Source organism: Cricetulus griseus, chromosome 2 (genome assembly GCF_003668045.3).
Source record: "Cricetulus griseus strain 17A/GY chromosome 2, alternate assembly CriGri-PICRH-1.0, whole genome shotgun sequence".
NCBI lineage: Eukaryota > Metazoa > Chordata > Mammalia > Rodentia > Cricetidae > Cricetulus > Cricetulus griseus.
The window spans coordinates 383092039-383111588 of record NC_048595.1 but is presented as its reverse complement, the minus strand read 5'-3'; the positions used below and the strand labels follow the sequence as shown (position 1 = coordinate 383111588).

At 45.4% G+C, this 19550-nt stretch overlaps 1 protein-coding gene across 4 annotated transcripts in view; it reads right to left on the bottom strand.

The window, feature by feature from the left end:
- The window catches only part of Tbc1d22a (TBC1 domain family member 22A), a 333288-nt gene that overhangs the window by 241538 nt on the left and 72200 nt on the right, over positions 1 to 19550 (bottom strand). For all 4 annotated transcript variants that reach the window (XM_027396204.2, XM_027396205.2, XM_035440810.1 and 1 more), the window contains exons 5-7: positions 14634 to 14704; positions 3930 to 4058; positions 1818 to 1880 (exon numbers count right to left, since the gene is read on the bottom strand). In XM_027396204.2, the coding sequence (XP_027252005.1) occupies positions 1818 to 1880; positions 3930 to 4058; positions 14634 to 14704 (263 nt within the window). The remainder of the gene's footprint in view (positions 1 to 1817; positions 1881 to 3929; positions 4059 to 14633; positions 14705 to 19550) is intronic.

The window sequence follows — 19550 nt, the reverse complement described above, 5'->3', positions numbered from 1 at the left end:
CCGACTCTGTACACACACCACTGAGAAGGGCAATCAAAGAGAAGTGCCTAAGAGCAGCCACTCCCTGGAAACTCATTTTCCCCCTTTTGTGCTCCACAATCTACGAGCACTTTTACTTTAGCAATGTCAGAATTTCTTAGTAGCTTTACTGCACAGGCAAGAGATGTCCACATTTCAAAATGCATTTACTAGGGGAAAATAAAGATGAGAAACAAAGTATTTCATATAGTAAGTCTACTTTAAAGAGATACCACTTACTTCAGTGACAAAAACATAAAGATTGGGAATAAACCTAATAAAGCATATACAAGACCTTCCATAAAGGTTTCCCTTGGTCTGTTGGCCCAGGCTTAATCCCAGATACTTGGTGGGATGAGGCCAAGAGGATCTGAAGTTCAGAGTATGTAAAAGCCACAGAATGAGTTCAAGGCCAACCAGGGCAACTTAGACAGACCTAGTCTCAAAATAACAAGGAAAAATGGGGCTATAATCCATTCACAAATTAAATAGACTTAATAAAAAAAAAAAGAACACTTGACAACATGATTCTGAAAATGACATGAATGAGTAGAGAGTAAGATAACCCCATGAAATCATAAGAGGAAGGAAGAGGCACTAAGGTCCTCATGGATGCCTGCGAATGTGGCACAGATAGAACACTGAAGTAACAAGGCCAAGTTCCTGCACAGTCCCCACTGAGTGCCCGTACATGCTGCTATCAGCACAAATTAAACACATGGTGGGGAAAGAAAAACTTTCAGGTGAGAAGATGAGAGAAGACTTACAAGGCAGATGTTGAGGGGAAAGATTTCTTAAAGTAAGAATCCCATAATAACCTAAGCGGGCATCACTTTCAACTCAGCAAGACTAAGCATGTCCCATCAAATAATTGTCAAAAAATTAGAATCCCAGATGTATAAAGGTCACAAACTTATTTTTTTTTAATGGGTGAAGAAAAGGGGGTGGTACAGACAGTAACAAGTCCCAGAACAGGGACACAGAAGATACCCATCTCTATACGCATAGATGCTCTTTAGCCACCAGCAGCCAGGGAAAGTGAAGCCAGGAGCACAATAAGAATATTCACCAGACATACAGAGCTCGGGAGCCTGGCCATGTTCCAAGAATGGCCAATGAGTGGAAATCCAGGCTTGCAGCACTGCAGGTGAGAATCTCTGCAGACCCTTCCAGGAAGCATGCTGATATTATCCTGAAAGCCTCGGAGAAATCTCACAGAGGTACACCTGCATAAATGGACATGAGGATTCTAGCAACACTGTCCCAACAGCATAACATTAGGAAGTGCCAAGACATTCATCCTGCCCACTACACAAGGAGAAGAAAATACAAGCTGCAGAGACTCAAGTGCACAAAGGATGGCACACACACAGCTCAAGACAACAATAACACCACACTGCTTCCCTTAGTGCAGAAGTCACAGGGTGTGGCAAATATAAGTCAGAGATGGACAGTCTACCCCTTTTTGGGGAGTGGGGACAGAGATGGAGCTGGGGTAGCAGAACCATAAGGATGGGGAAATAGCTTCTATGCTACTAGCTTCAAGCTCACAGAGGCAGCTGGTCTGCACTGGAGGAGTTCTAACTCCTAAATTCAAGGATATAAGTTTCTATTATAAATACTCATACACATATTACATATACTCTTTTGTATGTATCAATATTACACAAGAAAACGTTTTGATTCCCATGTCCAGTAACTATGGACTTCAGGGGCTCCCAGATCAGGCCCCTGCAGTGAGCAGCAGCCACACACAGAGACAGATATCAGCAAAGACTCCCGGTCAGCATTCCTCTTACCTCTGTCACCTTGGGTTGAAGAATCAGTGCTTCGGGGCTCATCCGAGGGATGTCAATGTGGATCTGCAGATGCAGGAGAGACATATGTTTATTTTATAGGATGAGAGCAGTCCTTGACAACACGCGTCCTTTGCCCTTAACCTGCTCTGAGGACTATCACTAGGTTCCTCCATAGGTGGTACCCAGAAGCACACACCAGCTGAGCAAGGCTCAACTGTCCTCAGGTGACAGGCATGCCTGACCCTTGGCGGTCCAGCAGTGCTTGCTACATGGTTAGGAATAGAGTGGGCCCTCAGCTCCTCAGTAACATGAGCCAATGCAAGCAGTGAACACTGATTTTCAGCCCACCACTGAGCATGATTCAAGGACACTGACAGTGTCTAGGGTTTCAACTGTGACAAGGCCATCTAGAACATAGGCCATATTTTCCTCTATTTCACACTGTCCATGAGAATCTAGACACTTTAAAGGAAGCATTTAAAGTCTCTGTTGGTGTCAGTAGATTCCTGCCTGAGCATCACCTTAGCATGAGAGTCTTGATAATGCTTGCCAGTACTACAGTAGAGATCTCCTGTGGGTGGAGTTCAAGAGGTGACCCAACAGGAACATTCTGAACACAGCTGGCACCACAGGCTGGCTCCACATCCCAGGACTGCACCCCATACCAGTAGCACTAACATCACTCTGGGGCTTCAGAGCAACAGCCTGCATAGACTGAGAGGAGGCAAGCACATTTTAACCCAGAGGGGACCAACAGTTTATCTCCATCCTTGACCATGTGAAAAGAAGCAGCTAACATCTAGTAAATGGGGTCACCACTTCACTCTGTTACTAGTTGGTTTATGGCCAAGAGTAAGACATTAGGTTCGGCCTCCTCACTTACAAAAGGCCTGCTCTCTGTGTCCTTCAAAGGGTTCCTGGTGACAGTCAGAGTCTTGAGTCCTCAGCACAAGGGAACAAGGTGAGATAAACTTGCAAATCAAATACACACAGAGCACACAGAAGAAAAGTCCATGAGCAGCCACACAGATCAGCTAGGTCAAGCAAGGTCAAAGAACTCAGGAGGGCCACATGCAAGAACCCAGGCATGGGTGAGGGACAAGAGTGCCAAGGTTCACTAAAAAGGCATCCTGGAATACCACCCTCAGTACACTGCTCCCTTCAGTGAGAGTCCGATGAAGAGTTACACTGTATGCTGGGCCCATGGAAGATGAAAAGCAGGCCTGACCTGCCTCTGTGACTACTACCAGCAAAGATCAACTTTTGTAAGAGCCACAGGAAATGTACGTCTTATGCAGATAGGACAGTACATGCATCATACCCCATATCCTGCCTCTGGCCTGCCTCATCAATCACAGGCCTAGAAAAACAGGAGAAAGGCTACAAGAGTTAGGAGGACTAACCTATAGAGGGAAAGCCAAACCATGCAAATGTTATCTCTAACTAGCTCCATGTGGCCTGGACATAAACCTTCAGGGGGACAGTAAATACATTATAATAAAATTCAGGTAATAGTTTGGGGCACAGGCCAAGATAATGCCCTACAGAATCAGACTATAGAGTGCCAGCCACATGCTAAGATAACACCCTCCAGAAGGATGATATAGAATGCAGGGACAGGCCAAGGTACCACCCTCCAGAAACAGGTTGTAGAGTGCCAGTCACAGGTCTAGGCACCACCTTCCAGAAACAGGATAGAGAGTGCCAGGCCCAGGCCAAGGTATCACGCCCCCAGAAGTAGGCTACAGAGTATCAGGCACAGGCCAAGGTGCCACCTCTAGAAGTAGGCTAGAGAATGTCAGGCACAGGCCAAGGTGCCACATGCCAACCATTAGCCAAGATAGATGCAGGTCATCACTAAGAGATCTCAGCATCTATTTTGTAACCTGACTCAAGCGTCATGCTTTACCTCTCTGTCTGAGAAGGAACTCGAACAAGCTAAATGTTGCTGCTGGTAGCAAATTACCATTAATTGCTTTCAAATGTTTATTGTTAGAAAATATAAATCTGCAAGCCTATCAGGTTCCTGATAGATGAAATACATTTCCTACAAACCACCTGCAAATCCCAGTATTGAGTGATACATGGAAAAGAGAAAGACCACACACACACCTGGCGATATGTGTCCTGGTGAGCTTCATCATTTCTTGAGTTGTAATAATGTTCAATGAAAGCAAAGTATTCCTTCTGCTTTCTCTGCAGTGTGGCTGGTCTCCGGTCAACATTGGCAGGAAGATAACCCTAGAGGATCAAAAGAAACACAGGCATCCATGGTTACTGTGCATCATGAGCATGAAGAACAGTAGTCACTTCCAGAATGACCCAGGCCTATGGAGCTCCATCTACCACATTAGGGAGGACACTGTAAAAAAAGCAGCCCACATAGGACAACACACAGCATCAGTACCCCTCACCAGTGTCACCAACCAGGTCTAAGTCATCACTCATGTCCAACAAAAGTCACCTGATACCACCTGGACCTGATGCTTTCCTAACATATGGTATGGAGATGCAAAAACCCTTCTCCACAGGGCTCATGTCCACAAGGAACTGGGAGCCTGTCTGGTCTCACACTCACATCATGCACACATACACACACATTGCATTTATGTGCTCAAAGCTGTCCTGTAAGAAAATGTGCATCTACTCTCCAAAGCCCCTGGGACTTCTGACACTATGCAACACATAAAATGAACACATATCCAGAAAGGAGCAGATGGCTCCAGCAGTCACAAAGAGCTTGCATTTTATGTGGATTATTATATGTTTCCTTGTTCTAGATTTTAAATTAATCTTATGATATAATACATAAGGTATAACTTTGAAACTTTGTCCATTTTAAGCAGAGACCTGTGACCTCATGGAGAGTGTCAGGCAGTTGACTATTGTTCCCAGAAAGACAGGAGGCACTTTCCATTGCCCAAAGTGATGGTGTTCTCTGTAACCCATTCCTGCCACCCCATCTGCACCCTGGAAGTCCTAGTTTCAAACTAGGGCTAACTGGGTTTGTTTGAGACTCTCCAAAAAACAGACTCACTCAGAACCTAGGATTTTGCGCACACTCTCAGGAGATCAGCCCCCTCTGGGTATGAGTCTGCACGGCATGTGTTAGGCCATGACATACCTCTGGTAAGCTACTTATGATGAACAAAGCTCAATGGGTATTCATGCAGACTTTAGAAGCATGCATCTCTGATTTCTCAGGGATGAATAGCAAAGGGCAGAGGTGCGGCATCAGAATGTAGACAGAAGTTTCTAAGAAACTGTCAAATCATTTCCAAGGAGATGACACCATTTCATATTCCAGCCAGTACTGACTGAGGCACACTAGATGGGTACACCATCCCTCTGGCCACAGTGACCTTGAGGCTAAGAGGTCAAGAGGTGACCCAAAGCCCAGAATTTTGTTTTGTTTTGTTTTACTGCTTCTGTGAATCAAGGTGAACATATGCAGTCTGAGCAGTGGCAGCAGCCACCCCATGACCACGCTGGTGAGGTACGAGCTGTTCTCCAGCCTTGCTGCCACATGCTTGCTCCAACCAAAGTTCTCACATTGGCCAATCCAATTTCTTTGCAGTCATCCATCAGAACCAGAACATGATCAGAATCTGTATTTCCCAGGAGGCTGTGGGTGACACAGCAAGAGGCAATGCTGAGGGACAAGCACAGATGCAGTCCACTTCCTGCCAGGTCACAGCCTCCTTCCAGGTCTGCAGCTGAGGACTGTAGGAAGCATCCTTGTCCCTGCATGTACAGTGCTGCTGTGTCCTGTGATGAGGAGCAGTCTCTCACTTGGAGAAAGCCCCAGCTACTGATGCACAATTGGTACTTTTACATTCAGGCTTATATGCTGTGTTTTAAAATCATTGCCAGGCATAGTTGTGTATGGCTTTAATCCCAGCACCTGGAAGGCAGAGGCAGGTGGACTTCTGTGAGTTTAAGGCTAACCTGGTCTACAGAAAGAATTCCAGGACAGCCAGAGCTACATAGTAAAACCCTGTCTCTAAAAACCCAAAACAAAAAAATAAAAAATAAATAAAATCACAACCATATCCCCACTGTGATTAACTGTCGTTTAACAACAGGAGCCACCAACTGAATACACACCTGCTTCTGTAAATGGCATCTTGTTGGGACACACTGTGCCTGCATTTTGAAGTATGGATGGCTACTCCTTCACAGTGCCCACAGAACTACACAGTTGCATGTGATTCATGGGCTGACATACTTGCTATGTATGGAGCCTTTCAAGACCACCTGCCAGCCCCTGCTGAGACATCATCCTGAAGGCAGCACAGCCACACATGTGTCTACACATATTAACATTACCTGTCCCATTTCTAACATAGACACTATTTCCAATCATCAAGTGGAAACTTGTATGGCATCTGGTTATTTCCTACATGAACTCCTCCTACATGTGAGCTGTAAGCACCCCAGATGCCAGGGCTTATTCCCAAGAAGCCCACATGAGGTGACCACTGAAACACCCCATCAGCCCTGTTATACATAGGTCAAATACAACTCACAGGTGAACAATCTGGAAAATGCTCACTTGATAGCTTTCATGGGAAAGACTCACGCTTGTGGCACAGCACTCTGCTGACAAGAAAGCACAACCAGCAGAATACTATGCTGGCTTCTCCTCTCTTCCCTGCAAAAAGGAGACTGCTAAGACCCCAATGCACATTCTGCCTCACACAACAGGTACATTGCCAACAGGACCAGAACCAGCCAGAATGTCACCCACCTGGTAATCAGAGCCACTTTCAACACCTGTGGACATCCCAATAGGGATTACTGCTAGGGACACTAGGGACAAAACCCTGCCCCTGAGCTGAAGGCACAAAATTACAAGGGTGAGGGTACAGACATATTTTTCATCCAGTTAAAAGCTGCCCCCAGAGACAACCCATCCAGGCAGGAGGCTTATTCCATACTTCCTTTCTCCTTATAGATATCTCAGTTCCAGTTCATATAAACCTAGAGAATAACTATTTCCTAAGACACATCTTGTTCATTGTCTGATAACTGCCCATCCACAGGGTCTCTAAGGAGGGTGTGGTCCCCACCAGGCACAGGGCAACTCAGTGCTCCTTCAGTCCTTGCCATTTAGAGGTAGTGTTCCTACTTTCAGATAGGGAGACAGACTTGACAAACCACAATGATATGATCAGAGCCACAGGGTAGTGAGGTCAGACTCGAGCCAAAGCCTCCCCACCACATCACCTGTCAGAGAGGCCAGCTGACCCCAACTCACAGAAAGTGAAGGGACAGTCCACACTGAGGCCTTGTCACACACACAACTACACTTGTGTCCTCTGTCAACAAGGAAGATGACTCTGGGGAGAAGCCAGAGTGCAGAGAGCTGTCCATGTGAGAGATACATGACCCACCTTCCTCCACTCTCTGCCCTGGTAATACTTATCTCTGCGCTAAGGCGTTAGAAACCCAGAACAGATCACTTTATCAAAACAGTCCCTCAAATTCCCAATGCCCTCTTGTCCCACTCAGGATATGATCCCACACTGCCTGGGCCCCACCTAGTCTCACCTCCTCCCTGGCCAGAACACACATGTGTAACAATAAATCTTTAAGCCAGCCACCCAAGCTCTGCTGCCATGTGGGTGCCCAAATTAACACACAAAGACTTACATTAGGTACAATGCTGCTGGCCAATGACTAGGATTTCTTACTTGCTAGCTCAGTCTTAATTATCAGCTATAACTATTAATCTATATATAAAGACTTATCGGGGACACTGGCGGCAAGCATCTTCTCTTGCCGGGATCACATGGCAGGTCCACAGAGAAGAGAGGGGGAGGAGGAAGAGAGTGATTTCCTGCTTGTCCCTGCTTATATTCTGAGTCTGCCCACTATGTCACTTCCTGCCTGGATCACAAGACTTCTCTTTACTACATTTCCCAGAATCCTCCTCGACTCCTAATCCCGCATAAATTGCTTCCCTATTGACCTACAGTACTTTATTTATCAACCAATAAGACAAAACATATACACAGAAGGACCTCCCCATCACACATGCTGCCCCATCCCTATGTGACAGATTCTTTGCCGTCTAAGCAGCTAAACATGCCTCAAAAATCACACCTCCCTGCCTCAGTGTCTCCCTCTGAACTCATTATTTCTTCTTCTGAGACCCACTGGCTCCAATCACAGGCCAGGCAACTCTTAACTTGACAGTTTCTGTGAATAAAGCTTGAAGGAACATGGCTGCATGCAACACACACCAATTCCTTGGCTGCTGTAGTGCAGAAAAGAGGGCTGCACAGCTGAAGCAGGCCTACAACAATGACCCAGATGGCACCTTGGGATCAAGTCTGATAACTGCCATTCAGATGCCTGTGGCCAGTGGCAACCCTTTTACCATCCCACACCCCTCGACAGTCTCCATTCTCCCTCTGCAGTCTCAGGGTATTGCTTCTGCATTGATCACTCATACCTCTTCATCATCCATGACAACCCATTCTGGGGATCAAGGTTACTGACTATATAATCTACACTGTACCAAACATGGCATTAAAATAGTCAGGACCAGACTATGTCCCCAAACATCTGCACGGCCCTCCCTCAAGTCCTAGCTCAAATGTCACATCTCAGTGAGGCCCATGAAGACCACATAAGTAGCACCCTGACCTCCTTCTTATCCTGCCCAACACCCATCAATCACCTCTGTCAACTTCCCCTACCCAATGTACTTTCATCTCTTTCCATCACAATGTAAGCTCTCCCTTTTGGCTCACAGATATCCCCAAGGGCTTAAAACATTGTACCCCATACAGACACTCAGCAAATGCTTGTTGAATGGATGGATGATGCCAGCACAATACAACCCAAAGAAGGGTGACACTGTATTAGAGTCTCTAGGAAAGACTAAGCACAATTTCCTGGCTTGGTTTGATTGTGATAGTAGATGATGGAAAACTAGACAGAGCCTGGAGATGTGCAGGAAGTAAGTCCAAGCTGGGCAAAGACTAAAACAGAGCCTGGCAGATGAAAGGCTTAGTGATGCATTCAACAGCCAGAGTGAAGGGCCCAGGCCCAGTCTGCAGTTCTGGACAGTGGAGTCACCAGAGTAGTCAGCAGAGACAGTGTAGACAGCCACACACAAATGGTGCCAGCATACTTAGGGAAAAGAATGAGCACTCTCAGGAAATTTCCTGCTCCAAGAATATAAACTTAACTTAATGAAACAAAAATTCTAAAAAGCAAGAATGCCATCATAAAAGGCCCACCCATTCTCCTGCCATTCCCTTCCTACAGGAAAAACACATGTGCAAGTGGAGGCCTCTTGATAATTAAGCAAGACTAGAAATTATGCAAATGAAATACATTCAAGTATGCAATGAATTTTAAATGACAGAACTACAGAAGACTTAATTGCTGTATTAGCATGCTATAAAAACACTAATCATAAATGTAAAACAATGCATGCAGATACTTAAATCCAAACTGTCCTAGTGACACAAAAATCAATGTGTTCCCTCCCACTGTGTTCATATGCAAACCGACTGCAACACACTGAAAGAAGATGCGTTGATCCTGGGTCTCACTGTCATTTTTAGCCAATATACTCACTAGCATAAATGTTCAGTGTTTAATTAGTTTTTGTTCACTTTCTGAAATAGTTACTTTAAAAAAAAAAAGCCAAGAATATGATTCTCTTTGGGACTAATTTTGAAAAAGGTCCTATGCTGCTTGCATGCAATTTAAAAGTTAAATATTATCACTGCTGTTTAATGGGGTGCTCTGGCTCAGCACTCTTGCTACTTCTTCAGAACAAGAGCCACATACCCAGATTTCTCCTCTAAAACAGAATTTCCTCTCATTAATTAAACTGACACTTGTCCATGAACACTAGACTTGTGCTAATGGCAAACCATATGCATGCTGGGGGAAAGTCACTAGTGGGCCAGACCTTGAACTAGGTTCATAATCTAGTCCCCACTCACCCACCACCACCCAGCCCAGACTCCTAGTCCAAGTGTCTCAGATCCAGTGAGCAACTACTTTTACTGGGGCAACTTTCAGAGACCAACTTCCCAACTGGTTCATGAGCATCTTGGTCCTGTCTTGCATGATTCCTTGAGCCCTAGAACATAGGGATTTTACCTGGATGCACCACCAAGTCCAGGTATGAGCACTGCCCAACCCCCTGGGTGACAGTAAAATGCAGCCAGATGGAAAGAGACCACAGGTCAGGAGTCCATACTCACTGAGCACGCTCTGCTCTTGCTATTTACAGTCAGGTGCTCCAGGGACACTCTGACTCACAGATACCAGGTTCAGTGCATTTGTGATACTTTTGTCCAACCTGGATTGGTTGCTGAGATCCCAGCAACCAGAACCTGGACAGCTTCCAGGGCAGTCACAATGGAAGCCATGTTAATCAGAGCTATTCAGAGACAGTATAAAGGGCAAGTTGGACAAGAGAGAGTCTTCTCTATCTCCACCACCCCCTCAAATACCCTGTGACTGACCGACATGCCCCTCAGACCTTTATTACAGAAAACATACTATGCTGGCTAATTTTATGTCAACTTGACACAGGTTAGAGTCATTTGAGAAGAGGGAGCTTCAGTTGAGAAAATGTCTCCATAAGAGGCTACAGGCAACCTGTAGAGCACTTTCTTAGTGATTGATAGGAGATAGCCCAGCCCATTGTAGGTATGGCTAGCCCTGTGCCGGTGGCACTGGGTTCTACAAGAAAACAGGCTAAGTAAGCCAGTAAGCAGCACCCTTCTGTGGCCTCTGAATCAGCTTGTCTCCCAGTCCTTAACCTTTTTAATTCGTGTCCTTATTTCCTTCAGTGATGGACTATGATGTGGAAGCATAAGCCAAATAAACCTTTTCCACCCTGACTTGCTTTTGGTCGTGTTTCATTACAGCAATAGTAACCCAAACTAAGACACATACTGAGGCTGGCAGCATCTGCAAGTAGCCATCAAACACAAAAGTCATTCTCAGGCAAGTTCCAGGGTCCAGCTAGTTCAGCTGAGAAAGAACCAATTCCTACCCTACCTGGGTACTCCATGTCGGACCAGCATCCCAGCTAAGCGGCTTCCTCTCCCATGCAGGTCCTGCACTGGCAGGCAGCAGGTTGCACAGAAACAGCATCTCAGAGCCAAGTGCTTGGAAAAGTCAATGCCATGTGGGGCGGTTTGAACAGGTATGGCCCCCATAAACTCACATGTTTGAATGCTTGGTCCATAGGGAGTGGCACTATTAAAAGGTATGGCCTTATTGTAGTAGGTGTGGCCTTAGAGGAAGTGTGTCACTATGGGAGTGGGCTTTGAGGTCTCCTATGCTCAAGCTATGCAGTGTGACAGTTGCTTCTGTTGTGGATGTGCAACTCTTAGCTCTTTCTCCAACACCATGTCGGCTTGCACTCTCATGTCCCACCATGATAATACACTAAACCTCTGAAACTGAAAGCCAGCCACAGTTAAATGTTTTCCTTTATAAGCATTACAATGGTCATGGTGTCTCTTCACAGCAATAGAAAGCCCTGAAGAAGAGCCAGTCTCTCTACCTGCTCTAGTGGCCAGACTCCATCCATACACGTTTAGCCTTGGCCATTGACTTCTTCCCAACCCTTCCCAACTCAAACCCCTCCCAGCTTCCCTGCCAGACATGGCTCAGAATTACTTGGTAACAGTCACCTGCTCATTCTCTGGGAAAACACATTTTCTAAAGAAATCTGAGTATGCCTTGTCCTGCACTCACCAAGCATTCAATAAAGAAGCAATGGAGGCTCAGAAACAGGGTCCTGCGGAAATGACTCCTTTTCTATGCTGTAAGCCCCAGGCCTGTGCTACATAGTAACTTATGAGTAAGCATTCTCTCTGTGTTGTGCAGAACCTAGGAGGGCTGGGACTTAGTCTCAGGCATGCCCTGTCCTTTTCCAGCACCAAACACAGTGCCTGAAACAGAGTTTAGTCAGTCTCCATCAATAACTAGATATACTGACCAATGATTTTCCAGGTTATTTGTTGTGGAATATTAATTTAAGATGACTTATATTCATTTATGCCGTGGAATATTTGCTTAATAATGCAAAGATGTATTGCGTTCTTTTATGTTGCATTTGTTTAACTCTGTGAAGCTGTGTTACTATGCATGCCCAAAACACCTGATTGGTCTAATAAAGAGCTGAATGGCCAATGGCTAGGCAGGAGAAGGATAGGTGGGGCGGCCAGGCAGAGAGGATAAATGGAAGGAAAGAATGAGAAGAAGGAGTGAGAAAGGAAAAGGAGAGAGAACACCAAGGGCCAGCTACACAGCAAGCCACTAAGTAAAAAGAAAGAAAGGTATATAGAATAGAGAAAAGTAAAAGCCCGGAGGCAAAAGGTAGATGAGAAAATTTAGGTTAAGAAAAGCTGGCTAGAAACAAGCCAAGCTAAGGCCAGGCATTCATAAGAAAGAATAAGCTTCCATGTAATTATTTGGGAGCTGGAAGGTGGGCCCCACAAAGAGTAAAGAGCAAAGGAGTTTTTAAAAAAATCCAACTACAGTTGTTCTCCTTCCAGAAGCAGCTGCACACCCCTGGCTCAAGGACTTCAGGATGAGGGCCATGTTACCTTGGTGTCAACTGTACATGCTGTCCTCTGATCCTGGCCCTCTGCCCTGCCTTCCTACAGAGGTCTGAAGGGGAGCACTTGCCTAGTTTGTGCTACTGACCTGCCACACCCCTACTTCATCCATTTACCTTATGATCTCCCCAACTCCCTCATCCAAATAGCTCCAGAGATGCTATGTGAGCATGCATCTGTGCCAAGGACCCTTGCCTGGCATCCTCACTAGTTATACTCTCCCTTGGAGCTACTCTTGGTAAAGCGCAGATGTGCTCACTAATCTGGCATTTACCTTCTCATCTGTCAGTTCAGGCCTGAGAAATGCCCTAGTCCTCCTGCCCTCCCTGTGCACTTGCAATGCCTTAGAGACACACTGTAAAGCCTCCCCTCACAAAACCAACCCTAGGAACTGGCCACCCCATAGTACCATCCCAACCCCTCCTTTTAGCCCTGAACATCTCATAGGTATACTGTGCCAAACTGTGCTGAACATATCCTGCTGCATGTCTGAGCCCCTGACCTCTTCCTAGAAGAATCTAGGTCTATCTTAGTTAAGGTTTTTATTGCTGTGAAGAGACACCATGACCATGGCAACTCTTAAAAGGAAAATATTTAATTGAGGAGGTTCGCTTACAATTTCAGAGATTCAGTCTATTATCATTACAGAAAGGAGCAAAATGGCCATGCCAGGAGATATGGTGCTGCAGCTGGGAGTCCTACACCTTGCAGGTAACAGAAAGTCAACTGAACAGTCACACTGAGGGTAACTTGAGCAAAAGAAACCTCAAAGTCTGCTCCCACAGTGGCACACTTCCTCCAACAAGGCCACATCTCCTAATAATGTCACTTCCTTTGAGGGCTATTTTTCTTTCAAGCTACAATAGGGTCTCCATAGCCTTTACTGTTTCTAGGCAGGCACCCAAAAGATTTTCTTTGGTTTACACTGCCAGCACTCCTGTGTACGCAATCCCAGGTCCACATCAATAGGGTGGAGCTGCCCATCACTCACCCCATCTCAACCTTTGCTGTTCCTCTGATGCTCTGTGCCCACTGACATGGCAATCACTATGCAGTTAAGCAGATCAGGGAACTGCAGCTATGACTTCCACAGGTACAGATGTGAAGGAAAGAGCAGGTGCAAAAGCCTCTCAAGAGACTTTCCACTTAGACCAGCCCATGCTTGATGAACACAAATCTATGACAGAGGGGCTTCCAGGCATTTACATCATAACTTCCTACAAACCAATCAACAGTGTATAACTCTCTTAGAGGACATTTAGAAATGTGGTTATAAACACTTGAAAACCACAAAATACAGCACAAGTGATCGCAGCAGGTCTAGCCTTAATTGCAAGAGATATTTAATCAATAAATATTTGCTGTTTGGAGCTGCATCTGCATTTAGGATTACGAGGTACTGAACTGAAAATTTATTACAACTCATTAGCACAAGTCTTTTAAACACTGAAAGTCAAACTCAATTTAGAGTAGGGGCCTATAGTTCCCAGTGACTGATCTTCAAAAATAAAACAAAAGGAAAAGAGAAGAAAACTGTCAATAAACTATTCTTGCTTCCAATCTTAAGCCAGGGTTAAGTAGGTGAGGGCATTCAGCCAACCACCAACAACCGCTAAACTCTTTCAGAAGGGTTTTTGGACTGGCAGCTTGGGGTTCAGGGAACTGACCCCCACTCTCTATTGTAAAAACAAGCTATTTCCAAAACCTCCTGTTCTCTTCCTTTTACTGTCTTCCTTCTTCCTCTTCTTCCTCCTCCTCTTTCCTCTCTTCCTCTTCCTTTTCCTGCTCTTCTTCCCCCTTTTTCTCTTTTTCTTCCTCTTTCTCTTTGTCCTCTTCCTCTTGTTCTTATTCAATAACAGCATTACCAATACCCATTTCCTCTGAACTATATGGTTTTCTATACTGTAAGCTCCTGAGTCATGAGCCTGCATATAGTGATTCTTTACTGGTAGAAGTTGGAGGGAACTAACACAGCTGTCACGAGCTGTTGCTTGTCCTCACTTTCTGTCAGACTTGCCAAACCAATCTTGAAATAAGCTAAAACTAGACAATGCCATCTTGGCCACAGCAAAGTCCTGTGTCATTATGCAGCCAAGATAGACAAGTGTACAGCCATGGCCAGCAAGTCATGCTCCTCCAGCCAGGTAACAGGCCACTGTACATACAGGAGAAAATAACTAGGCTGAGCCTTGGCATGCAGACTTACTGAGAGAAGCTTCCATGTCATTGGACGAACTGGCTTTGGGATTCCAGACCAGCTCAGCTTCCGTAATTCTTCTATTGGAAGAAAAAAAACAGAACAGAGAAAATCAGGGTTAGAAATGGTTCTAAAGCATCTTACCATATCCCATCAGTGTCCCTGGGGGTCAGGGAGCCCCACAAATGGAATCTAAGTAAGCCTAAATTATAAACATTTCAGAGAGTAACTGTCCTCAGTACACAAAAGATAATGAGTCACCACTCTATTAATGCAAAGCAGAGCATTGCCTGGTTTTTGTTTTGTTTTATAAGGCTTAGATAGGATATGTCTGTCAAAGGCAGCCAGGTATCTCTGATGCCACCTTGGGACAGGTGAGGTCCTTCCTCCCTACGACAGTGGCATCAAGGGCACCAGCTCCCTCCCCTCCCACTATCTCAGTGTCTCCTTGAACCCACAATGCTAAGTCTCCATTTGACATCTTAGCTGGCCCTCTTTCTCTCTCCCACTCCATCCCACTCACTGCTTTTTAATACCCATCCAAGACATCTTCTGGGCACTGGTCTCAGGGAGGTAAGCTTGTCTTCATGAAGCACTGACAAAAGTGAGCCACACAATACACATCTAGGATAAGAGAGCTTCACAGTGGACAAACACAAGGCCGGGTGTCTTTACAAATACCACCAAGGAGCAGAACCAAAGAAGGATTGGCCAATGAGAGAGGTGCCTACAACCAAGGTGGTGAGTGAATGGCCAGTGGGGAAGGACAGTAGACCCTGATTCTGCCTATCACTGATCTCCTGGGTGACTAGAGGGCTCATGTGGGTATGTAGGGACATCTACACACTCCAGTTCCAGCAAGACAAAGGCAATTTTTGCTTCCTTTGCTTCTGTTAGAAATCTACTATTAGACTCTTCTAACAGCTTGGAGCTCATGATTAATACCAGGAATAAGAGAAGTGATTACAAAGAAGACTTTGGTAATACAATCAACAAAATGCAAAGTCCTGACATCTAATCTTTTTCCAATTACTAAAGTCTAAGTAAAATAAGTAGAGAGTAATTGGGCGACAACACCAGCAATAACCTGCATTCACAGGGACCTCAGAAAACATCAAATCTCCCCCAGCGCCCCAAGGATGCCATGGAGAATGGAGGTCTAATAACTAAATGCTGATAACTTTTGCTTACCAGGCTCACAGTACCTCTCCCTCCTCCTTGCTGCACTGGTTTCTGGCTGTGATTTATGAAAAAAGCACTGAGAAAACACACTGGTTAATGTTCTCTGACCCCATCTCCATGAAGAAGAAAAAAAGTTCAAAGTCAAAAATCTTGAATATACAGCATGAGATGAAGTTCTCGTTTTTTGTCAAAGCTCAGTGTTTAAAAAGAGCTTTGCATACATTGTCTCACAGGCTCCTCAAAGCAGCTTGGATTAAGCAGGCCTGTGAGCCCTGTCCATGGATGAAAACTGGTTTCAGAGAGGTTAAGTAACTTGGCCTTTAATGCCAGGTTCTTTTCACTGTATTAACTCCTATTCTTAAAGACTTAGTAACACCCTCAAATACCACTTACAAATACAGAGATCCCAAAGAAAGTCTTAAGAGGTACAAACACGTCAGTATATCTGAAGAATAGTATCTATCACAAGATTCACTCCAAGGGTGCAGAAATGGGTGTGAAGAATCTACTGATGGGGAAAAGCCACACTCCACAATGACAGATGCCACAAACATACTTCCCTCTCTAGCAGAATGTCATCTAAGGAAAGTACCCACAATTCCCTGAGATCAACACTGACATGCTGAGGTGTGATGAGCAGCCAGTCAAGTAGACCCCACTCAGATAATGCAGAGCAAAGCCCCCCTGCCCCCCCCATGGTCATGTGCAATGGGGCTGGGTTCCATCCTTTTTTCTGAGACAGGGTTTCTCTGTATTGCTTTGGAGGTTGTCCTGGAACTGCTCTGTAGACCACACTGGCCTTGAACTCACAGAGATCCACCTGTCTCTGCCTCCCAAGTGCTGGGATTAAAGGCATGAGCCACCAATGCTCAGCATGGGGTTCCATCTTAGATACCGGGAGAACAGCACAACTGCTCAGGACTCTAGGAGAGTCCTCGCTCTTAAGAAATCCTTGGAAACAAGCCTCTTTCTCCCTCTGACCATAGCCCAGTTAGACATGAGATATGATCGTTATAACCATCGATCTGAGCAGCCTGCAGCCAGCTGAAGAAGAACAAGCAAGAACCAAGCAGGAGATGCAGGTTCACACTAAGCAGGATGGGCAGTGCACAAACTTGCCAGAGCCAACAGGTTTTCCCTGTGTAATAGGGAAGCAAATACTGTGAAGGGTGTGAGCCTAAAAACTGTGCAGGCCATGTAAGGAAACTAACTGGCAGGCTTCCCTTAAAGATGAGCATGGAGAGAGGCAGGTGCCAGGCTCGACAAAGTTTAAGGTATAGTTCCACTGGGCTAGACAGGCAGCCAAAGGTAAAGAAATCAAGGCCATGAGCAACAACAAATATGGCCTGTGCCTAGCACTGGGAAGGGGTCACCTCCCAGGAAAGCAAATATCAAGCCATAACTGGTAGTATTTAGGCATTTGTACTGACCTACCTTTGGAGTTCTGACAAGATACGCCCTCATCTGCTGCCACTAAGAGCACCACCTGTGCCTATTCATTATGTTCCCTTTTAAAAGGGCCCTGCCTACCTCCCATCTCTCTCTCTCTCTCTCTCTCTCTCTCTCTCTCTCTCTCTCTCTCTTCTCTCCCTCTCCCCTCTCCCCTCCCCTCCTTCCCCTCCCTCCCCCATCTCTTTTCCTCTCTCCTGTTGCTCCTATCCTCAGAGGTTAGTCTCCCCCGTCTCCTCCTTACCCTGTTACGATAAATCTTTCCGCCAAAAGCCACCTGAGCCCCACCAACATGTGTGAGCTTTACGCCAGCCCTCTCCCCCCCCCCCCGGCCTGAGTTAGGCGCAGAATATGCAGAAACTTGTATTAGGTTCAAAGCTGCTTGGCCAATGACTAGGACTTCTCTCATCTGCTAGCTGAGTCTTAATTATCATAAATCTATATATGTTATAAGACTTATCTTATCGGATGCCTTATTGGCATCCCTCCTTGCCAGTGGCTCACATCCTGCCGCTGGAGGAGGAGGGGAAAAAAGGACCCTTCCTGTTTCTCCTTCACTTAAATATGAGTCTCCTTGCTATGTCATTTCCTGTCTGGATCATCACTTCTCTACTACATTTCCCAGAATCCTCTTTGACTCTTAGTCCTGCCTAACTTGCCATTTCATCGGGCAAACAGTATTTTATTCAACAGTCAATAAGATAAACATACACAGTACATTCCCAATCATTACCCCTTTTTACAATCCCTTTCCCCTAATAAAAACCCCTCGGTTTTTCACATGGCATCTTTCTCTCACGTGCTGCTTTTTAAAATTACAACAATAACCACTCAACAGAAAGGGCCAGAAGCGATAGGAAACTAAGCACGGAATGTTACATCTGGAGGTCAGGCCAGTTCCACAGAGAACATGAAAACTGACAAATTTTGAGTCAAGAAGAGCCTGGCCTTGTGTGGACAACAGACTTGAGGGTCAAGAGTGAACACAGGGAAACTGAGGAAGCTCAGTATACAGCACAGCAGGAAAGAAAAGCAAGGACCACAGAGAGATGCTTAATAAGAGCAAGACAAATCAAAACACATTGGATAGATAAGTGAGTTTCAAACTGAAAAACTCTCTCTCTCTCTCTCTCTCTCTCTCTCTCACACACACACACACACACACACACACACACACACACACACACAAAATGTAATTTTAATACAAAGAGAATTAAAATTGCAATGGGCTCTGTTGGATGTATCCTAAAATTTTTCGAGCTCATCTTAAAGAGCAAGGCTCTAAGAGCCAACAAAATTCTCAAAAGCAATTAACCGTAGGGCTGGGGATATGACTGTCTTTAAAGTGATTGCCACACAAGCCTCAGGACCTGAATTCCAATCCAAGCACCCACATATCTATACAGTAGCACATGTTGGAATCCCAGCATGCTGGGCAGGAGTCATAGCCAGGAGGATCCCTGAGCCTGAACCTGAGCCTTGCTGGCCAGCTAGTCTAGACAAATACTCTGAATTCAGTGAGGGACCCTGCATCAGAAAATAAGTGGAGAAAATTTGAGGAAGAAACACGACATCAAACTCTGGCCTCTATGCACATGTGCACAGACACACAAGACATGCACACCACACACCACACACCACACACCACACACCACACACCACACACCACACACCACAAACCACACACCACACACCACACACCACACACCACACACCACACACCACACACCACACACCACACACCACACGATATGTAAAATAAAGAATGTGAGACTGGAGAGATGGCTCAGGGGTTACTGTTGCTCTTCCAGAGGACTTGAGTTCAATTCCCAGCAACCACATCAAGTGGCTCACAACCATCTGGAACTCCAGCTCCAGAGAATCTGATGCCTCTGGCCCCTGTGGGCACCAGCACTCATATGCACACACCCACATGCAGACAGAAACCTCCACATAGCTTAAAATAATAAAAATAAAATACCTTTTTAAAAAATAAAGCCTGTGAAGAGATTTGCAGTAATAGTTAAGAACATCTAAGACAGGGTTACAAGAAGACAGGAGCCTTCTGTGAGAGACAAAGGGAAAGAGACCCATGAGGCAGGCAAAATCAAAACTGGGAACACATGAGCACTGAGATGTGATAAAATGGCATTCACACAACCCTGCACCTATTTCTAGAAGAGATTCTGTGTCTCACCACAAAACTAAGTCTGAATGATAACAGACCTAACTAAGTGTAGCCTGGCTGCATGTTTCTGTGTGTAAAAGGAAACACTGAGGCACAGAAGGAAAACA